Genomic DNA, 21,579 nt, shown 5'->3' on the forward strand with positions numbered 1-21,579 from the left:
CTCGTCTGGAGAGCTTCCAGCTGCCTTGAGACCTAAGGTCACTCCGCCCAGGTCTGGAACAGCCACTATACATATTCTGGTCATGGACATCAATGATAATGCCCCACAGTTTTCCCAGGAACTTTATCAAACCCAGGCACCAGAAAATAGCCCAGTAGGACTTCCTGTTGTTACAGTCTCTGCAGAGGATGTAGACTCAGGGGTCAATGCAGAAGTAACCTATTCATTTTTTGATGCTTCCGAAGATATTCGAGCAACCTTTCAAATCAACCCTTTCTCTGGGGTAATCGTGCTCAAAGCCTTGCTTGATTATGAGTTGGTAAAGTCCTACAAGTTAAATATACAGGCAGTTGATGGTGGGGGCCTTTCTGCTAGATGTATGGTTATACTTCATGTTTTGGACATCAACGACAACCCCCCTGAACTGATCATATCATCGCTTGTCAACGAAGTTGTTGAGAACTCTCCAGAAACTGTGCTGGCAGTTTTTAGGATTAACGACAGAGATTCAGGAGAAAATGGAAAGACGGTTTGCTACATTCAAGAAAATCTGCCTTTCTTACTAAGACCCTCTGTAGACAGTTTTTACATCCTAATGACAGAAGGAGCTCTGGACAGAGAGAGCAGAGCTGAGTACAACATCACCATCACAGTCACTGACATGGGCACACCCAGGCTCACAACACAGCACACTATAACAGTGCAGGTGTCTGATGTCAACGACAATGCTCCCACCTTCACACAAACCTCCTACACCCTGTTTGTCCAAGAGAACAATAGCCCCGCCCTGCACATAGGCACCATCAGCGCCACAGACTCAGACTCAGGCTCCAATGCCCACATCACATACTCGCTGCTGCACACCCAAGACCCGCAGCTGGCCCTCCACTCGCTCATCTCCATCAATGCCGACAATGGGCAGCTGTTCGCGCTCAGAGCGCTGGACTACGAGGCCCTGCAGACCTTCGAGTTCCATGTGGGCGCCACAGACCAAGGCTCTCCTGCACTCAGCAGCCAGGCGCTGGTGCGAGTGCTGGTGATGGACGCCAACGACAATGACCCCTTCGTGCTCTACCCGCTGCAGAACGCCTCTGCACCCTGCACAGAGCTGCTGCCCAGGGCGGCAGAGCCAGGATACCTGGTCACCAAGGTGGTGGCAGTGGACCGCGACTCTGGACAGAATGCCTGGCTGTCCTTCCAGCTGCTCAAGGCCACGGAGCCCGGGCTGTTCAGCGTGTGGGCTCACAATGGCGAGGTGCGCACCTCCAGGATGCTGAGTGAGCGCGATGCTCCCAAGCACAGGCTGCTGCTGCTGGTCAAGGACAATGGGGATCCTCCAAGGTCTGCCAGTGTCACTCTGCATGTGCTGCTGGTGGATGGCTTCTCTCAGCCCTACCTGCCTCTGCCAGAGGTGGCGCGCGAACCAGCACACGATGAGAACGCATTGACGCTGTACCTGGTCATTGCCTTGGCTTCTGTGTCTTCCATCTTCCTCTTGTCTGTGCTGCTGTTTGTGGGGGTGAGGCTGTGCAGGAGGGCCAGGGCAGCCTCTCTGGGTGGTTGCTCTGTGCCTGAGGGACACTTTCCTGGCCACCTGGTGGATGTCAGTGGCATGGGCACCTTGTCCCAAAGCTACCAGTATGAGGTGTGTCTGATGGGAGGCTCTTCTGATACCAGTGATTTCAAGTTCTTGAAACCAGTTTACCCTGATGTTCATGCTCATAGTTTCCAGAGCAATGGTGATGAAAAGCCCACATTTTGAAGTCTGAGTAATGTTTCTGAGTAATGTTTGATTCCATTTAATGTATGATACAGCCATGTGAATATTAGTTTAGTTATGCAGTAGTTGCTATAACACAACTTCATTTTCAACTTCCAAGTATGTCACATTTACATTTTTACAATGTTTTTACCTTAGTGATTTTTTAATAGAGTATGTGCCACTTTACATCTGAGGCTTTAATTCTTTCTTAATGAACAATAATTTGTTGTCTTTTCTCATTACAGAAAATTGAGATTAGGGGTTTGTTGTTGTTTTTTGTTTTGTTTTGTGGCTAATAATTAACTGCAAGCCTTTTGCATGCTAAGCAAGCACTCTACCATTGAATTCTATCTCTAGCCAGTCATTTTTTAAAAAGTATAGTATTTTAACTTTCTTTGACTTTGTTCTTTGACAATTTCATGCATCTATGTCATGCATTTTGTTTCTTATGACCTCCGGCTCCACCTCCCTGAAACCCCTATTACTTCCCTTACTCCCTTACAAGACCCTACCCATGTTTATGATTTTGAGTATTCTGATATTCTTGTGTTAGCATACTAATTAATAGGTTTCAGCATGACTTCTGCAGACGTTAACTGTCATTCATTTTGGTCTCATTCATTCCTAACCTCTGGTGTTCCTCTGAATCCCTTCCCTTTTCCTGCAACTCTCCATTCTGCTTTCTTGTCCCAGTGACTTCATTACCCTTCCTTTCTCACCCCTCCCCCACAAGAGCAAGGGCTCTTTCTGATGTTCATTCCTGCTGACATATAAAATAGATTGTGTTGTAAAAGTCCGCATGAAAATCAACATAAATTTAAACACATTTAAATTTTTGTGTGATAACACTGAAGGACTGTTGGAAGGATGCTTTCCATTTTATGTTGAAACTTAACTGTCTGATTTAGTAAGTGAGACAAATTAAAGGTTGTAGAGAAAATAATTTTATCTCCAGTTCCTTTCTACACAGTTGTTCTTCAAATTTGATGTGCTTTCAGGTGATGTGTTTTGACTGCTTTATCTTGATAGTCAACTTTTATGTGTTACCCACTCATTGCAAAAGGATTTGCCGTTCTTATTTCCCATCTTAGGCACACACACAAAAGTTGCACATTTCCCTTCTAGTTTCCTGGTAGACATGTCAGAAAATATTGTCATTTTTGTTTCTTGTGGGTTTCTAAGGATCAAACCCAAGGCCTCCTAGATGAGTACCATCCCTGACATGAAACAAATATTCATGCCCACCTACCTATGTCTCTTATGTACACATACTTAGTAGCACAGTATGATGACACTTCTTTTTTGGAAGATATGTTTCCCAGAGCTGATATCTACTGTTTTAGATCTGGCTAAAGTTCTATTTTGTGCTAGAGATTTTTCTGCCCCTCTCTTTCCATGCTAAGTGAACAAGCAAAGCAGTGGGTTACCATAAGCTGTACCCTCCATTCTTTCTACTGATTTTTCACATCATCGTCCTCTTGAATATTAACATTTTGCCCTCAAATATTAAAATATCAGATACAAATTAATTGTGTTTGTTTCCTAGAGATCTTTTATTCATACCTCTTCTTCATTTAGACTGTTTACCCGATGGCTGTCATGCTTTTAATACTATCCCCACACTGCCCACCTTTTATAGAACCCAATATCATTTCTACATTTACTTTCTTACTTTTTTGGAACCCAATTTCATTAAAATAGATGCTGAGGTAGCTTTAAAAAAAAAACAACTTTTGATACTCTACATAAGTGAAGCAATGTTTTTGTTTGATTGATAGTTTGACTGGGTATAAAAGTAGAGTTTCAAATTTTCTTTCATACTTAAAAAAGCACTTTTCTTTTGCTCCCTTTTTTTTTTTTTTTTTTTTTTTTGGTTTTTCGAGATAGGGTTTCTCCGTGTAGTTTTGGTGCCTGTCCTGGAACTCACTTGGTAGCCCAGGCTGGCCTCGAAACTCACAGAGGTCCACTTGGCTCTGCCTCCCAAGTGCTGGGATTAAAGGCTTGTGCCACCACTGCCCGGCTCTTTTTCTTAATTGTGTAGACTCACCTTTCACAAGGACAATTCTATTCTAAACTGTATCCCATTCTCTACAATACTTTTCCCATTCATTCTGGAAGCATTGGAAAACTTAACCTCAACAGTCTGAAAATGCCATAGTAGAGACTATTTCTTATTAACCTTTTCACGAAGATATACCCTGTCAATGTTCAGACTATCAGTTCAGAGAAATTTTTTATTTTATTTTGCCATAATTTCTCTCCTATATTTTCTAAAAATTTTGATTAAATGTTTGACCAACTGGACTGGTTCTATTAAGATCCTAAGCATGTTTCCTTTTGTAGTTCCTGTTTGCCTCTGGTTCTACTTTCTTACACTGCTCATTTAAGCATCCAATCTTTATATGTAAGCTTTCCTTTTTGGTAGAAAATTTGTAAATATAATATGTTTTCTTATCTGTGATTTTCCATCTTAGAATAAAAGATATACTTGTATAGCATTGTTAGTGTTATATAGCCATTTTAAAAATTAAGAGTGATTCAGGGAAGTTGAAGAAATTTACCAAAATTATATAGTTTGCATGGGACATTTAAGTCCCTTATCTATTCTGTTTTCTTTTTTCAACTTTTGAAGCAGTATTTCAACTATATACTACAGGGTAGCCTTAAATATGCAATCTTTCTGACTCTGACTCTTAAGTAGTGGGACTACAGGTATTATGTAGGCAGACCCACATCGGTAAGTGTGATAATTTATTTGCACTTCCACACTTTCCAGGTTAGAATTCTGGACTATTTAATGTGTGAGAGTGTGACCACTATAGACCCTGTGTTCTATAGTGTGAGGGCATTGTTTGAGAAGAGACTTGAAATCTCACTATTCAAAACTCTAAAGTTCTACTTACTTTAATTTCATACTTTTTTGTTCAGCACTACTTACACATCAGACTAGAGAAGGTTTGCTAACCTCTCCACAGCAAGTATCCATTCTCTACCTTGAGTGACTTTTCTGTCTCTGTAGACACTGAGAACAGAGAATTTACTACTATAAATACAAATAATAAATTGTCCATCTCATGATCAACTTTAATCTTCCAGTTTCTCTAAATCTAAAATATTCTGAGAGACAAACACGTTAATTGCCCTATCTCCAGTGATGGATTTTTAGCCATTTCCTGGAACTTCGTAGTAAGTTTCTTCCACCTGCTTTCTTCCATCAAACACATGTGTGCACTTTAATTTTGTGAGTCCTCAATATTGTTACCTTCCTATCAGCTTCCTGGGTATTTTAAAGGCAGAAGAATAACTGCATATTACCAGCACACCCACCTTTCGGTTTTGTGCTGGTTTATTTTCTTTTTCAATCATGTATAGAACTTAAATGTTTAAAAATTCACTCAAACTGCATTTTCAGCTCCAACTGTTTTGTCCATTCCTGGGTACTTTTGAAACTTTCAATAGTGGACATAATTGATGAGTTTCTAGCACCTGTTCCCAACAGTCTCCTCCTTCAGTAACAATCATGATCTTCAGTTAGGGCTACCCGCCCCCAGGCTTCAACGATGACACTAGTTGGGGTTAAACAAGCAAAGGGTAGGTCTTCAGGCTCTGTGACTAAAAGATATCCCTATGATGCTACATTTGAGTAACTGTATGTTACTTCGCTAGCCAGAACACTGTATTAATTGGTTTCATTGGAAGTTAAATTTTTGCTCTCTTTAGGAAAGCAAATGTCTCTCCTTTTTCTTCCCAAACTTCTATGTATTGTTGGCAGAATATTTTGGGAACCTAAGGGAGGTCAGCGTTAGGAGTAAGAGTGTACTTCACAAGAAACAGCCCATGCTTGTATTTGTACATACTTCCTGAATTTTTGTCGCTTGCAAGAAACTGGAACACAACTATGAATTTATATAATATGGTCCTTAATGTATACCATCCCCTGGCCAATCCAGTTTCGTAACCCTAAGAGAACCTCTGAAACTTCCCATGGACACTTTTTCTTTCCCTTTCTGCCTAAGCAAGGCCTAGTGGGAAGGGATGCGTTAAACTTAACAGTGTTCTATTCCCGAGATACTTAACACATGCTTTAAAACAAACATTCACATCATCATGAACTATAGAGAACACTGATGAAAAATACACCAGTAACCACATAAACAACAAGTATTTGTCTCTGGGGGACTTTCAATGTAAGTGGAATTTAAGTAGCATCATCAGACTGTGAAAATCTCAGAAGACACATGGTGGCGCTGCAGGATAACGTTACAGAAAAAAAAAATCACATTAAATGCTCAGGACACACAGCCCAAGCCAGCACGGAAAACTAGGAAGAAATAACAGGTCGTGAAGGTGCTGCCTAGAAGCCTTTTATCCTTTGGATTCTGAGGATTCTGTGGACAAATCAAGGGACATATTTTACAGAACTGCGTGCTGAGGCAGAAGGGATTCTTTCAGAAGCCTGCCAGAAAGGAGCTATGGAGATCCGAGGGGGAAACTATGCACAGACAAGGCAAGTCCTGCTCCTCTTTGTTTTGCTGGGAATGTCTCAAACGCACGCTGAGCCTGGGAGACTTTCGGTGGTGGAGGAGACGCTGAGCGGGGCCTTGGTAGGCAATTTGGTAAAGGATCTGGGGCTTGAGGTGGTTGAGCTGTCTTCACGGGGGGCTCAAGTGGTCTCTAAGGATAACAAACTGCCTTTGCTTTTGAACATAAATACAGGAGATTTGCTCCTAAGCGAGCCGTTAGACAGGGAAGAGCTGTGTGGCTCCACCGAGCCCTGCGTGATGCATTTCCAGGTGTTAATGAAAAACCCCTTACAGATTTTGCAAGTTGAGCTTCAGGTCAGGGATGTAAATGACAACTCCCCCATATTCTTGGAAAAGGAAATGGTTCTAGAAATCCCAGAGAATAGCCCTGTTGGTTCTGTGTTCTTACTAGAAAGTGCGACGGATTTAGACGTAGGACCCAATGCTGTGAAAAACTACATCATAAGCCAGAGCTCTCATTTCCACATTACGATGAGAGTTAATCCTGATGGCAGGAAATACCCAGAGTTAGTTTTGGACAAGGCGCTGGACTACGAGGAGCAGCCGGAGCTCAGTCTCATCCTCACTGCTTTGGATGGTGGGACTCCACCCAGGTCTGGGACTGCCTTGGTTCAAGTGGAAGTCATAGATACTAATGACAACTCCCCTGAGTTTGAGCACATGTTCTATGAAGTGAAGATTCCAGAGAACAGCATCCTTGGCTCACTGGTTATCACTGCATCAGCTTGGGATTTAGACTCAGGAATTAATGGTGAACTATCATATACCTTTTCTCATGCATCAGAGGATATTCAAAAGACATTTGCAATTAATAAAACCTCTGGAGAAATACGTTTAATAGGATATTTGGACTTTGAAACAACTGAATCCTACTCAGTAATCATTAAAGCTACAGATCGGGGAGGACTTTTTGGGAAATCAACAGTAAGAATTCAGGTGATGGATGTGAATGACAATTCTCCTGAAATTGCTGTGTCATCATTTATCAGTCCAATCCCAGAAAACACCCCAGAGACTTTAGTTATGATTTTTAGTACCCAAGACAAGGACTCAGGAGAGAACAGCAGGATGATCTGTTCTATTCCAGAGGACCTCCCGTTTGTGCTAAAATCTTCGATTGAAAATTACTACCACTTAGAAACAGAGGGAGCACTGGACAGAGAGAGCAGAGCTGAGTACAACATCACCATCACAGTCACCGACATGGGCACACCCAGACTCACAACACAGCACATCATAACAGTGCAGGTCTCCGATCTCAATGACAATGCCCCTGCCTTCACACAACCCTCCTACACCCTGTTTGTCCAGGAGAACAACAGCCCCGCCCTGCACATAGGCACCATCAGCGCCACAGACTCAGACTCAGGCTCCAATGCCCACATCACCTACTCTCTGCTGCCCACCCACGACCCGCAGCTGGCCCTCCACTCGCTCATCTCCATCAATGCCGACAATGGGCAACTGTTCGCGCTCAGGGCGCTGGACTATGAGGCCCTGCAGACCTTCGAGTTCCATGTGGGCGCCACAGACCAAGGCTCTCCTGCACTCAGCAGCCAGGCGCTGGTGCAAGTGCTGGTGCTGGACGCCAACGACAATGACCCCTTCGTGCTCTACCCGCTGCAGAACGCCTCTGCACCCTGCACAGAGCTGCTGCCCAGGGCGGCAGAGCCAGGATACCTGGTCACCAAGGTGGTGGCAGTGGACCGCGACTCTGGACAGAATGCCTGGCTGTCCTTCCAGCTGCTCAAGGCCACGGAGCCCGGGCTGTTCAGCGTGTGGGCTCACAATGGCGAGGTGCGCACCTCCAGGCTGCTGAGTGAGCGCGATGCTCCCAAGCACAGGCTGCTGCTGCTGGTCAAGGACAATGGCGAGTCTCCAAGGTCTGCCAGTGTCACTCTGCATGTGCTGCTGGTGGATGGCTTCTCTCAGCCCTACCTGCCTCTGCCAGAGGTGGCGCGCGACCCCGCGCACGAGGACTTGCTCACACTGTACCTGGTCATTGCCTTGGCTTCTGTGTCTTCCATCTTCCTCTTGTCTGTGCTGCTGTTCGTGGGGGTGAGGCTGTGCAGGAGGGCCAAGGAAGCCTCTCTGGGTGGCTGCTCTGTGCCTGAGGGACACTTTCCTGGTCGCCTGGTGGATGTCAGTGGGGCAGGGACCCTGTCCCAGAGCTACCAGTATGAGGTGTGCCTGATGGGAGGTACTGGAACAAATGAGTTCAAATTCCTGAAGCCATTTTCCCCCAATCTACCACCCCAGTTCCCTGGGAAAGAAATGGAGGAAAGCCCTACTCTCCACAATAGTTTTGGGTTATTTAGTGACCATAACTGAAGCTATATTTCATATGTATTTCATTTAAGGCTATCCCAAGGCAATGTGCATTTATTCCAGTTTGCATGATCTTCAAATCTGCTAGTATTTACATTTCCTTTGTCCCTCCCACTTTTCAATTTATGTCAGCACTAGATAAGATGGTAATTTATTCTGTGGCCGGTTCCCTAGGATGTCCTACCTTGTAAAGACTTTACCTCTTTAAACAACACAAAATCACCTCCATCTGTCTTCTCCAGTCACACCTTTCCCTTCACTGTGCTTATGATGAAATAAACAGACCACATCAGGAGTAGTTGAAATGTCCAAGTATATCTTTCACTGACGCTCTTTCCTAGTTTTTCTTGTGGCTTATTATTGTCGATGCTATTTTCAAGTAAGTTTATTTAAAAAAACCAACCTAGTGGAGATATTATGTTTAAATGTTTCTTAATGTTGACTGTATTGATATGTTGGAAAATCTATATGGTGATACAGCCATTAGGCTCATTGAAAAGGAGCCCGTAGTGGGTCTGGGAATGACTCAGTCATAGCTCCCCAGATAGATCACAACACAGAATAAACAAATGGGGATAGAGATTAGCTTCTTAATAACTCTATGTTATGTGTCCTGGAAGGTGGCTGGGGGGGGGGGGAACACATGAATACTGTGGCCATAGGAGAAAGCAAGCTTATAAGATAATATATAATTTTATTTATGTTCTCTTTGAAAAAAATGAATATGCACTGAGTACTAATTCATACATAAAATTATGCCAAGTGTATTATGCAACATTCAAACCAAACAGTAAGGGATGTTTTGTGCTCAGTACTTAGTCTATTGTGAGCTTGAAATTTCCTATTTTATTCCTTTGCTTAAACTTGCTAATATGGTCACAAGCCACTAAATTGGTCCTGAACTCTACTGAACAGCAGCATCCAAAAGTTAGGTGACTATTTTTCATTTGGATGTGTGAAAGTGTTATATATATGTAGCTCTGAGAAGTTTCAAGAGATCATAATTCAGGTTCTAATATTTAAAAAATTAAATTCAGCTGCCACAGAGGGGAGTTTTACCTTGTGTTGAGAAGGACCAGCCTATAATGGGTCTTGTCCTTAATGGCCTGACAACACTATAGAGAAAAATATAATGGTTGGAGATGAAGTTTCCTGTGAGTTTCCTAAAAAGTCTAACGTCTGTATGTATAGACAAAGGAAAATGCAGATGAGAAAATGAGTCATCGTGGAGACAGAAAGATGGTAAGCCATGACGGTAAGAAGGTTAGGGATCTTTCCAGTCCCACCGGCTGGAGTCAGTTCCAGAAACTTCCTCTTGAAGATATTTAACACTGTATATTAGTTAATTAATTTTAGTTAAAATCCCTTCAATATCCAAGACAACCTAGTGTTCATACTTTTTTTTGTTTTGTTTTGTTTTGTTTTGTTTTTTCGGAGACAGGGTTTCTCTGTGTAGTTTTGGTGCCTGTCCTGGAACTTGCTCTGGAGAACAGGCTGGCCTCGAACTCACAGAGATCCACCCTGCCTCTGCCTCTCGAATGCTGGGATTAAAGGCACGCACCACCACCGTCCAGCAATTCTTAATGAGCAATAAAATGAGTGTAATACAATATGCTCTTTTAGTTATGGTTATTACTGCTGTAATGAAACACCATGACCAATGCGGCATAGAGAAGAAAGGGTTTATTAGGCTTATGCTTCCTCATCAATGTTTATCATTGAAGGGAGTCAGGGCAGGACCTCAAACAGGGTAGGAACCTGGAGGTGGGAACTGGCATAGAGGCCATGGGGTAGTGCTGCTTTCTGGCTGGCTCTCCAAGGCTTGTTCAGCCTGCATTCTTATAGAACCCAGGATCACACCTCAGAAGTAGCCCTACCCACAATGGGCTTGGCTCTCCCATTTCAATCACTAATTAAGAAAATTCTCTACAGGCTTGCCTACAGCCCCCATCTTATAGAGACATTTTCTCAATTAAAGCTCCCTCCTCTCTGGTGACTCTAGCCTGTGTCAAGTTGACAAAAACCAACCAGCACACACACCATGGGAAATCTCAAAAATACAGTGCTAATTTTGATGTTCTTTGGCAGTGTAATGATTAGGGTTTGGCACTCTCACAAAAATATTATGCTGAGTGAAAAAAATCATTTTAAAAACCACATATTCTATAATTCTCTTATACAAAATAATCAGAACAAATCTATGGAGACATAAAATGTCTTGTGGTTGTATAAGATTGGGAAAATGTGTACAAATGGAGACTAGTTGGGTAAAATTTATATGGGGGACAATGGAAACATTTTAAATTAGAAATAATGGTAATAGTTGCACAATTCTGAAGATATAGGAGTAATCACCAAACTGTATATATACTTCAAATTGTGGGATGTTATGGTGTCTCTATTTCAACAAAGATGTCCCAAGTAATGGATAATTTCTCCAGAAGCCTATGAGTTCAAGTAACCTGGGTCTTCTCTTATCAATGATGATGAAATGTGAAGAGAAATCCAAACCGCCAAGGTAGAAGAACCTTACAGACACAACAGAAGGCCCAGGTATCTGTCTTGATTCAAGCTTTTCCAGATACATGAGCATCAAGGTTTCTCCATTTCTGGAAGAAATTGTGTGTTTCCAAACTCTAGTGGAGAGTAACCAAACCTTCAGGAGTTCCCATGCTCAGATGCAAGCAACCAACCAACCTTCTAAAACGCTTTGCTAAAAGCAAGGTTTTCTCTAAGTCTTCAAATATGTTTGTTATAGCTAAATTCAAACACAGTACATTCAAATCAAGGTGTATGGGTCAATTTTACAATAAACAACTACTGTAAATTATAAGTAATTAAGGAAATGCTCTCATTGTATGAACCAGCGGGGTCAAGGTCATGACGAGGGGACCAGCTGACCTGAGCTTGTGGGGGCTCACTGATTCTGGACCAACAGCTAGGGAGCCTGCATGGGACCAACCTAAGCCCTCCACGTGTGTGCAACAGTTGTGTAGCTTGCTGTTTGTGGGGCTCCCAGCAGTGGGATCAGGACCTGTCCCTAACACTTGAGCTGGCTTTTGGGAACCTACTCCCCATGCTGGGTTGCCTCGCCTTGCTCAGCCTTGATGTAGGGGGAGGACCTTGGTCCTGCCTTAACTTGGTGTGCCATGCTTTGTTGACACCCATGGGAGGCCGGCCCCTTTCTGAAAGGAGCCAGAGAAGTTGATGGGAGGTAGACAGGAGGTGGGGGTATAGGAGGAGGCTGTGGTCCATATGTAAAACAATTAAAAATAAATAAATTTAATTAATAAAAAGGGAAAAGACACTATAATAAAAGGAAGGAAGAAAGAAAAAGCTCTATAGGCAATGGAGGAAAGTTGATTAGAAATACACGTTTAAAAAAAAAAAAAGATACAACCTCCCAGAATGGATTTTCTTGAAACCTTGTAACTATAAAATCCAATTAGAAGTTTAATTTGTGATTGCCTACAAGTACTGGAAGTAAAGGACTTGTATTATTAGGACATTTTGACTTATACATGGACTGTTATCACCTCCTTTCTAGGCCGCAATTGGCTTCCATTCCTGGTCCAGTGCACTGCTTAATCTAAGCACATGGCTGTTCAGGCCACAGCTCTTCATCTATAGTCCGGTTTCACCAGTCAGCTCTTATGCTGTACCTCTCCACCAAGGACTGCCCTTCCTGTGATACAGTTACTAGGCATCTCCCTCTGGGAATACCAATTCTGTGCCCTTAAATCTTCTCATGCTGCTTCTCCTATCATACCTTTGACCTTCTCATAGCCTCCTCTACTTGACACAGCTGCAATGTATCAACCAGCTCCTGTTCCTGCTCTAAATTTCCTTTTTTCCAACCAACCCCTGCTTTGCTGCTCACACTCACACTCATGCTCTTATCCCCCAACTGCCTTGTTCAATTTCCTTCACTAAAACAACTTGACAAAACTCCACTTAATATGGATGCAATTATTCGCTTTCTCCTCTTATACTGGGGTTGCGGCACCCTAAAACAAAATGGATGAAGTTATTAACACCACTGCCACTATAAATTTTTCATATAAAATCTATATTGAGGGGTGTGGAGAGATTGTTCAGTGGTTAAGTAGCTGCTCATGCTAAGAACCTGAGTTCATTCCCAGAACGCACATCCAACAGATTACAATCTCCTGTAACTCCAGCTGCAAGGGATCCTATACTCTCTTCTGGCCTCCTCAGGTACCTGCACTCATGTACACACATACACAGATATATACACATGCATATACATATATACAATTAAAAAATAGTTTAAAGTGTGTTCAGATTTAAGGCAAAAAAAATTCCTTTAAAATTTTCCTAATCACCTTTCCCTCCCAGTGTCTACAACTACTTTTTTGGGGTTTTATTGTTGTTGTTGTTGTTGTTGTTGTTGTTGTTGTTGTTGTTGTTGTTTTTCAAGACAGAGTTTCTCTGTGTGGCTTTGGAGCCTTTCCTGGAACTCACTCTGTAAACCAGGTTGGTCTCAAACTCACAAAGATCCGCTTGCCTCTGCCTCCCCAGTGCTGGGATTAAAGGCATGTGCTACCACCACCTAGTATCTACAACTACTTGAAGCTTGATTATCTTGCTTTAATTCTCTCACTCAATTACTCAGCGGATAAACTTGCCTCATGAACCTTAATAATAAAATAGAACCTATTAAAAATAAGTTCAAGTTTCTCCAGTCTTTTAAAAGCTAGGTCTATATTTTTCATCAGCTATTAGAACTCTTAATCAAGGACAGTTTCATTTTTCTTGCCTGCCCCAAGTGACACCCTTCTGCAACAATCCACACCTCCTAATCCTTCCCAAATATTTCCACCAAGTGGGGACAAAATATTCAAGCATAAGAGTCCATGGCAGGCATTCTCAATCAAATCACATCACCATGTGTTGGACACACATAGAAGAATGGTATATATTCTAGCAGACATTTTTCAGGGTCATCCACAAATACTGCTTTAAATACAATAGACAATTGTAATAGTTGCTTTTGTTTTGACTTTAGAGTATTTTCTGTTGTTCCTCTTTCCCATTTCCTTAAAATGCTGTTTGCCTTTCAAAGAATGATTTTGAACTCTAGGTCTTCTTTGTTTTAAAAAATATGCTTATTTTCATTTTTTGGTTTTGTTTTTTGTTATTTGTAAGTGAATATTGGTTCTACTGTCTTGTGTATGACAAAATTCACAAATGCTAATTGTTTTCCAATAAGAGTAGCACTTGTCCATGACCTACACACACCCACTCATATACTTTAAATTATCCCTGGTTTACTTACAATACCTAATGCCTGGTAACAAGAAAAGTCTTACATACTCAATACAAATGAAATTTTGAGAATATGTTATGATTTGTTTAATTTTATTTTTATACTTTTATATTGTTTTGGAGTTAGGGATTGAATCAGGACCCCAATGAGCATGCCATACACTCACACCACTACTGAGCTACCTCCCTATATTTTAATTATTTTCTCTTAACATTTAGTTAGTTCTTTCTAGTTTTTTTTTTTAAATGTCAACTCATTAGTTACTATGATAATGACACCAGGAGGTAAAGCTATCAGCATCCTACTTTTAATAGGAAAGGAAATAAAGGTACATAATTTTCCCAGGTCTATAGGTAGTGAGTGACAGTACCAGAATTCTAATGTTGACATCTTGGTTCCAAAACCTATGTTCCTAAATTTTATCTATCTCTTAGGTCATAGTTACTTAAATTTTCTGTATATTTCCATTATTCTTTACTTATGCATTGTTATATCTTAATTTCTAGCTTATCAATTTTCTAGCCTGCAAGTTCCATAAAAAGATCATCTTATTTGCATTATATCTTCACATATATGTGTGTATGTGTGTGTATGCATATGTATATGTATGGGTTTTCAGATAATTTCTCCCTACATATCCTTCACTTGCATGGAGATCACCATATAGACTAGGCTGACCTCAAACTCTTACAGATCCCCCTGCCTCTGCCTCTCAAATGCTAGAGTTAAAGGCATGCAGCACCACACCTGACTAATTTTTTAAATGTAAAATCAAGGAGTCTAATACTTCCATGGCTTAAACTAAGTTAACTACTAACAAAAAGTAGTATGTTCTGTAATTTTTCCAGGTGTGTGTGTGTGTGTGTGTGTGTGTGTGTGTGTGTAAAATGTAATGGTGTTGTCAATTATATTATGGACTCACACCAACAAATATTTATCAGAAAGGAGGTAAAAATAATTGCAACTACTTAGGAATTGTCTTGAAGTAAATATTACTTATTTATTTTGGAGCACATTAGTGGACCTTTTGAGTTGGACATTCAAAGCACTAGTGAGTTCATGGGGGATATGAACTTCATTTCAATTCTAATCTAAACAAGCAACAAGAGACATTGTGTAGAAAGTGGAAGAGCCCAAACAGATTGGGTTATAAGTTATAACCAAAAATTATTTCTAAATAATTAGGTTATGATAACGATATTGTAATTATGTTTTAATTAGAAAAATTAATGAACGTTTAAAGAAAAACATAGCCTGTGTGAAATTTGCTTTTGAATAATCTAGATAGATGTATTCACAAATTTTTAGGAGAAAGACATTAAATGAAAAAATTCACAGAGACACATGGTGGCGCTATAGGATAAGATGAAACAGTGCATACATAGCCAGCTCTGTGGGCTCCGCTGTCCAGAGGACCAGAGAACAGCCAACACACTGAGAAGGGAGGTATCATAAGAGCTTCTCTGACAGAGCTGCCAAGGGATTTTCAATAGAAAGAATCGTATCTTCATCTCTCAAAATTGGGACCAAATTTAAATTTTGCAACAAAAGAGGTCACCTGAAGGAACTATGGGTACCAGAAGGACACTCATTCTGCAGAAAAGGCAAGTCTTGGCTTTCTTTGTTTTGCTGGGATTGTCTCAGGCGAGTACTGAATCTTTGCACTGTTCTTTAGCGGAGGAAACAGAAATTGGCTCTTTAGTGGCTAATCTGGCAAGGGATCTGGGGCTGGGGGTTGCAGAGCTGTCCTCCAGGGAGGCCCGGATAGTGTCAGATGATAATAAAAAGCATTTACACCTTAATTTGATGACGGGAGATCTGCTCCTGAGTGAGAGACTGGACCGGGAAGAGCTGTGTGGATCCACCCAGCCCTGTGTGCTGCCTTTTCAGGTGGTACTGGAAAACCCTTTACAGTTTTTTCGAGCTGAGCTGCATGTCAGAGATATAAATGATCACTCCCCTACATTTCTGGACAAGGAAATAACTATTAAAATACCAGAAAGCGCAACTATTGGAGCCACATTCTTAATTGAGAATGCACAAGATCTGGACATAGGAAGCAACAGTCTCCAGGACTACAGCATTAGCCCCAATTCTCACTTCTATGTTAAAATTCATGACAGTGGTGATGGAAAGATATATCCGGAGCTGGTTCTAGACAGAGCTCTAGATCGTGAGGAAGAATCTGAGCTTAGATTGACACTTATGGCACTGGATGGTGGGTCTCCTCCCAGGTCTGGGACAACATCCATTCTCATAAAAGTCTTGGACATCAATGATAATGCTCCTGAGTTTGCTCAGAGTTTCTATGAGGTGCAGGTCCCAGAAGACACGCCCATTGGTTCCAGTATTATTGCTATCTCTGCTAGGGATTTAGATACAGGAAATTCTGGGAAAATATCATATTCATTTTTGCATGCATCAGAAGTTATTAGAAAAACATTTGACATCAACCCAACATCTGGGGAAGTCACCTTGAGATCATTACTGGATTTTGAAGTAATACAATCCTACTCTGTAAATGTCCAAGCAACAGACGGTGGTGGTCTTTCGGCGAAATGCACTCTTTTAGTAAAAGTATTGGATATAAATGACAATGCACCAGAAGTGACCATATCATCAATTACAAAAACAATTCCAGAGAATGCTTCAGAGACCCTGGTCGCTCTTTTCAGTGTCCGAGATCAAGACTCTGGGGACAACGGAAAGATCCTTTGCTCTATTCAGGACGACCTTCCATTTATCCTAAAACCCACCTTCAAGAACTTTTTCACTCTACTTTCTGAAAAAGCGCTGGACAGAGAGAGCAGAGCTGAGTACAACATCACCATCACAGTCACTGACATGGGCACACCCAGGCTCACAACACAGCACACCATAACAGTGCAGGTGTCTGACGTCAACGACAACGCCCCCATCTTCACACAAACCTCCTACACCCTGTTTGTCCAGGAGAACAACAGCCCCGCCCTGCACATAGGCACCATCAGCGCCACAGACTCAGACTCAGGCTCCAATGCCCACATCACCTACTCGCTGCTGCCCACCCAAGACCCGCAGCTGGCCCTCCACTCGCTCATATCCATTAACGCCGACAATGGGCAGCTGTTCGCGCTCAGAGCGCTGGACTACGAGGTCCTGCAGACCTTCGAGTTCCATGTGGGCGCCACAGACCAAGGCTCTCCTGCACTCAGCAGCCAGGCGCTGGTGCGAGTGCTGGTGCTGGACGCCAACGACAATGCCCCCTTCGTGCTCTACCCGCTGCAGAACGCCTCTGCACCCTGCACAGAGCTGCTGCCCAGGGCGGCAGAGCCAGGATACCTGGTCACCAAGGTGGTGGCAGTGGACCGCGACTCTGGACAGAATGCCTGGCTGTCCTTCCAGCTGCTCAAGGCCACGGAGCCCGGGCTGTTCAGCGTGTGGGCACACAATGGCGAGGTGCGCACCTCCAGACTGCTGAGTGAGCGCGATGCTCCCAAGCACAGGCTGCTGCTGCTGGTCAAGGACAATGGTGATCCTCCAAGGTCTGCCAGTGTCACTCTGCATGTGCTGCTGGTGGATGGCTTCTCTCAGCCCTACCTGCCTCTGCCAGAGGTGGCGCGCGATCCTGTGCACGAGGAGGATGCGCTCACACTGTACCTGGTCATTGCCTTGGCTTCTGTGTCTTCCATCTTCCTCTTGTCTGTGCTGCTGTTCGTGGGGCTGAGGCTGTGCAGGAGGGCCAGGGCAGCTTCTCTGGGTGGCTGCTCTGTGCCTGAGGGACACTTTCCTGGTCACCTGGTGGACGTCAGTGGGGCGGGGACCCTGTCTCAGAGCTACCAGTATGAGGTGTGTGTGACAGGAGGTACCGGGACAAATGAGTTCAAATTCCTGAAGCCGGTCATGCCCAGTCTTCAACTCCAGGATGCTGGTTCTAATATGCAGGAAAAGGAGAACTTTCGCAATAGTCTTGGATTTAATATTCAATAAAAATCTCCTATAAACTCTTAATATTTTCCTTTTACTGACAAATTGCAGATGATTTTTTTTTCTTGATGTGCAATGGATTTTAGATTTTACTGGTTTTGCATGCATTTTCATTTTACATGTTTTTCTTACAGTTGCTATGGGGCTCTAGTGATGTAAAGAAACAATCTGCACCTTTTGTTTCGTTTATTTTGAAGTTTTATGTTAACAGTTCTGCTGTTTGTTATGAAAGACACAGAAATGGAAATACTAACTAAAGTATTTAGAGTAAATATATTGGGCAAGTGATTACTGTACCTGGTGGAGTCCACAAGCAGGCACCTCTGGGTGGATCTCCAACAAAAGAAAGGGAGGGAGGGAGGGAGGGAGGAAGAGAGGGAGGGAGGGATGGCAGGCCGTTAGGAGGAGGGAACTAAAGGGGGCAAATGTGGTGATACATGGGAATTGTTCCAATACACTATTAAAACCCAGCAAGCAGAGACCTTAAATGTCGCTGCATCTGGGTAGAAATTATATTGCATTATTTGTAGTAGTTTCTGTTCGATTATTTCATCATAAAAGGTTTTTTTAAAATGCTGCCCCTCCAAATCCAGTCCCAGAGGCCTTTGTGTCTTGTGTTTTTTTGAGAACTGATTCTGTTCCTGTGACCTGCATTAAATACTGACTGCTTAAGTAATTTTTCCTTATCTGTTTTCTAATGATGCTTTCTAATTCTCAAAATATTCTAGGTCTTGATACTGCTGTTTTCTTGTTTTTAAGTACACACGGTTTGCTTGGTTAAAATTTGTAGCACTCTGTAACTGCTTAAAGCAGGTAATAAGATCACAATCTTGTTCTAAGTAAAATAGTCTTTTACTAGAAAAGAACAGGATAAAAACTTCCTAGAAATTAAAATAAAGATCTTTAAATGACTTATTTTTTTATTTTATGTGAACTGGTGTTTTGCCTGTGTGTATGTCTCTGTGAGAGTGTTGGATCCCCTGGAACTGGAATTACACGTTGTAAGCTGCCAAAGTTCTGGGAACTGAACCTAGGTTCTCTATAAGAGCAGCCAGTGATCTTAACTGCTGAGCCATCTCTCCAGCTCCTGAAATAAAAATTTTAGACTGTTTAAAAGACTTAGATTTACTTTTCCTAACCATTAATAAAAGTAACTATAAGCCAAGAGTGGATGCACAAATCTGTAATCTCAGCACTCAGGCAACTGGGGATGGAGAATAATCAATTCAAGATCAGTTTGTGCTACATAGTAAGATTTTTCCTTAAAAGGAAATAGGAAAGGAAACAGAACTGAGATACTGGCATATTCCTATAGCCGAGGCATGTGAGAGGCAGGAGTGTGAAGCCAAGAGGAGCTGTCAAGCACATCCTCAAAAGTTAAAAAGAAACAGAGTGGAGAATTAGGATCAGAATCCTATCACTGGAGACACTGAGGCAGGAGGCTGCCATAATTTGACAGGACTTATGACATGCTATGGACATGATACGGAAGGACAACCATGCTTATGCAATGCATTCAAGACTCTGCTACAGACCAAGGCCCTGTTTCAAAAGGACCCCCGACGATCTTAAAAATAAGAATGAAAGGTGTAAATATAGTGTCTAGTTGTGTGGACCTAGCAGATAGGTACAAAATCTTGGCTTGACTCTCAACTCCTAGCAGTAAAGAGTAAATACAGGAATATGTGCACACTGAGCAAAGTTCAATCTTCAGCATGCACAAAAGAGTAACTTTAAAATATTATTAATAATTGTGGTCTCTCTCAGATAGCCACAAAGAATAGATCTGTATTTATGATTGATAAATGCCTAATTATATTTCAAACTATAAGGTCTCAATTCCATAGATAGACAGTTCAGTGAAGGAGTATAGACAGATGTTGATAGCTACAACGCAGTGTGGCTATATGGCTAGCATTGTGTTGCCCTCTGTATTCACAGGAAGCAATTAGCTATTAAGACACTAGTATATATACTGGGCAGTGGTGGGGCATGCCTTTAATCCCAGCTCTCAGGTGGCAGAGGCCGGCAGATCTCTGTAAATTCAAGGCCAACCTGGTCTATAGAGTGAGTTCCATGGCAGCCAGGACTACACAGAGAAATCCTGTCTCAAAAAACCTAACTAATCAAACAAACAAAAGACATAGTATATTATCCATTCAAATTTAATGTTGAAATCAAGAGAAAAGGTAATTACAAAGTATATTTTCCCAGGGCTATTTAGAATCTTGGGAAATTCAGACCTTTATGACATTGATTTATATAATGGAAATCAAACTCTAACAAACTGAACCTTTTACAGAAGCCCCTCCCATTAGTCAGCATGCAACCTCAAGGCAACATTTGTGAGCTAAGACTGAACTGGAAATGCATCAGCCCTTGTGTGGCATTTTAGCCTTGAACTTGACTTTTTAGCCTTAAGTTTAATTAGGTATCACTGACCTAATCTTAGGTCCTGATCAAATCAAATGCAGGTTTATGTAAAATAAATTATGCCCTAAGCATAGATTACTCACCCTATTGCTTTGCATTTTTAATACTCTTTACTTGACAACTGCATACCCTAGGAAACATGAAATAATGAGTGAGAGCCAGCAGGAAACAAAACAATGCTAGGATAACTTGAAATAATGTAAAATTGTTATCATTATCAAACAGTCCAGGACATACAATTACTATCGTTATCAAGCAATCCACAATACACTAAACATGTTTGTTAAAATAGAAGCTAAACTTGAAAATGTACAGGTAAAAAAAAAAACTGTAAGGTATGACAGATGGGTGGATAGAGAGATTGGCTCAGGCATTAAGAGTGGAAATTCCATTTTCACTATCCATGCCTGGCTGCTCAACTGTAAATCTAGCTCTGGGGAAACTGACCCCCTCTTCTGACCTCTGCCAGCACCTGCATTTACAAATGCACATATCCACACGCAGGCACATCAACACTAATGTGACATATTCAATAAGGACAACATTAAACTTCCATAATGAAAACACATTAATGAAAAGTCAGATTTGAAAACAGAATAAAAGACAATAAAAACACTGCAAAATATTTAGTGGCATAAAATATGTTGGAATACAATTCATACATTATGTAACTCAAAAGTTAATACAGTAAAAACACAAGAGGAGATGATTAAAAAGTAGGACAGAGTAAAAGTTTTAGCAGACATATAAAGGGAGAGATGAGTTTTTGTTCGTTTGTTTTAGTTTTTTGAGACAGGATTTCTCTGTGAAGACCTGACATCCTGAAACTTGCTCTATAGACCAGGCAGCCTTGAACTCAGAGATCTGCCTGCCTTGGCCTCCTAAGTGCTGGGGTTAAAGATGTGCACCACCACGGCCCAGCAAGACTGATGAGCAAATTTCAACCAAAACAGTATTCGAAGAACTAAAGACTGGGGGGCTTCTAGAATTAATGAAACATCAGCAAACAAATCTAAGAGATAGCTATAAATCTAAAAGAACACATTACAGAGATGTTCGTGTCTATAAACATCATAATGAAATTTCAGGAAACTAAAGAAAAGGAGAAATTTTAATTTAAAAAAACACAAGAAAGAGAAATTTAACTTCAACACAGATAATTACACTGACCTATCTGATCCGTGTTTCTCAGCAGAATCAACCAAAATGAGAAATCTCTGGTGTGTTGACAGAAGTTTGCAAACCATTCCACCTGG

The 21,579-nt window shown here is 41.7% G+C and overlaps 3 protein-coding genes across 4 annotated transcripts in view; all 3 read left to right on the top strand.

Annotated features, from left to right (window-relative positions):
• Nucleotides 1-2,127, top strand: part of LOC118594673 (protocadherin beta-14-like) — a 30,459-nt gene extending 28,332 nt beyond the window's left edge. The window contains exon 2 of one of the 2 annotated variants that reach the window (XM_036204764.1): nucleotides 52-2,127. In XM_036204764.1, coding sequence (XP_036060657.1) covers nucleotides 52-1,762 — 1,711 coding nt within the window. In that variant the 3' untranslated portion in view covers nucleotides 1,763-2,127. The remainder of the gene's footprint in view (nucleotides 1-51) is intronic. The other variant, XM_036204763.1, reaches the window with a different exon arrangement.
• Nucleotides 2,128-4,377: 2,250 nt separating this feature from the next.
• On the top strand, nucleotides 4,378-8,932 carry LOC118594670 (protocadherin beta-11-like). Its single transcript, XM_036204761.1, has one exon. The coding sequence runs from the start codon at nucleotides 6,235-6,237 to the stop codon at nucleotides 8,635-8,637; it is 2,403 nt and encodes an 800-aa protein (XP_036060654.1). The 5' UTR covers nucleotides 4,378-6,234; the 3' UTR covers nucleotides 8,638-8,932.
• Nucleotides 8,933-14,654: 5,722 nt separating this feature from the next.
• Nucleotides 14,655-18,234, top strand: LOC118594672 (protocadherin beta-14-like). Its single transcript, XM_036204762.1, has one exon. The coding sequence runs from the start codon at nucleotides 15,494-15,496 to the stop codon at nucleotides 17,891-17,893; it is 2,400 nt and encodes a 799-aa protein (XP_036060655.1). The 5' UTR covers nucleotides 14,655-15,493; the 3' UTR covers nucleotides 17,894-18,234.
• Nucleotides 18,235-21,579: the final 3,345 nt, after the last annotated feature.

This window comes from Onychomys torridus, chromosome 13, assembly GCF_903995425.1.
Source record: "Onychomys torridus chromosome 13, mOncTor1.1, whole genome shotgun sequence".
NCBI classification, from domain to species: domain Eukaryota; kingdom Metazoa; phylum Chordata; class Mammalia; order Rodentia; family Cricetidae; genus Onychomys; species Onychomys torridus.

Coding starts and splice junctions, on each gene's coding strand:
- LOC118594670 (XM_036204761.1), top strand. CDS start 6,235: ATGGAGATCCGAGGGGGAAACTATGCACAGACAAGGCAAGTCCTGCTC.
- LOC118594672 (XM_036204762.1), top strand. CDS start 15,494: ATGGGTACCAGAAGGACACTCATTCTGCAGAAAAGGCAAGTCTTGGCT.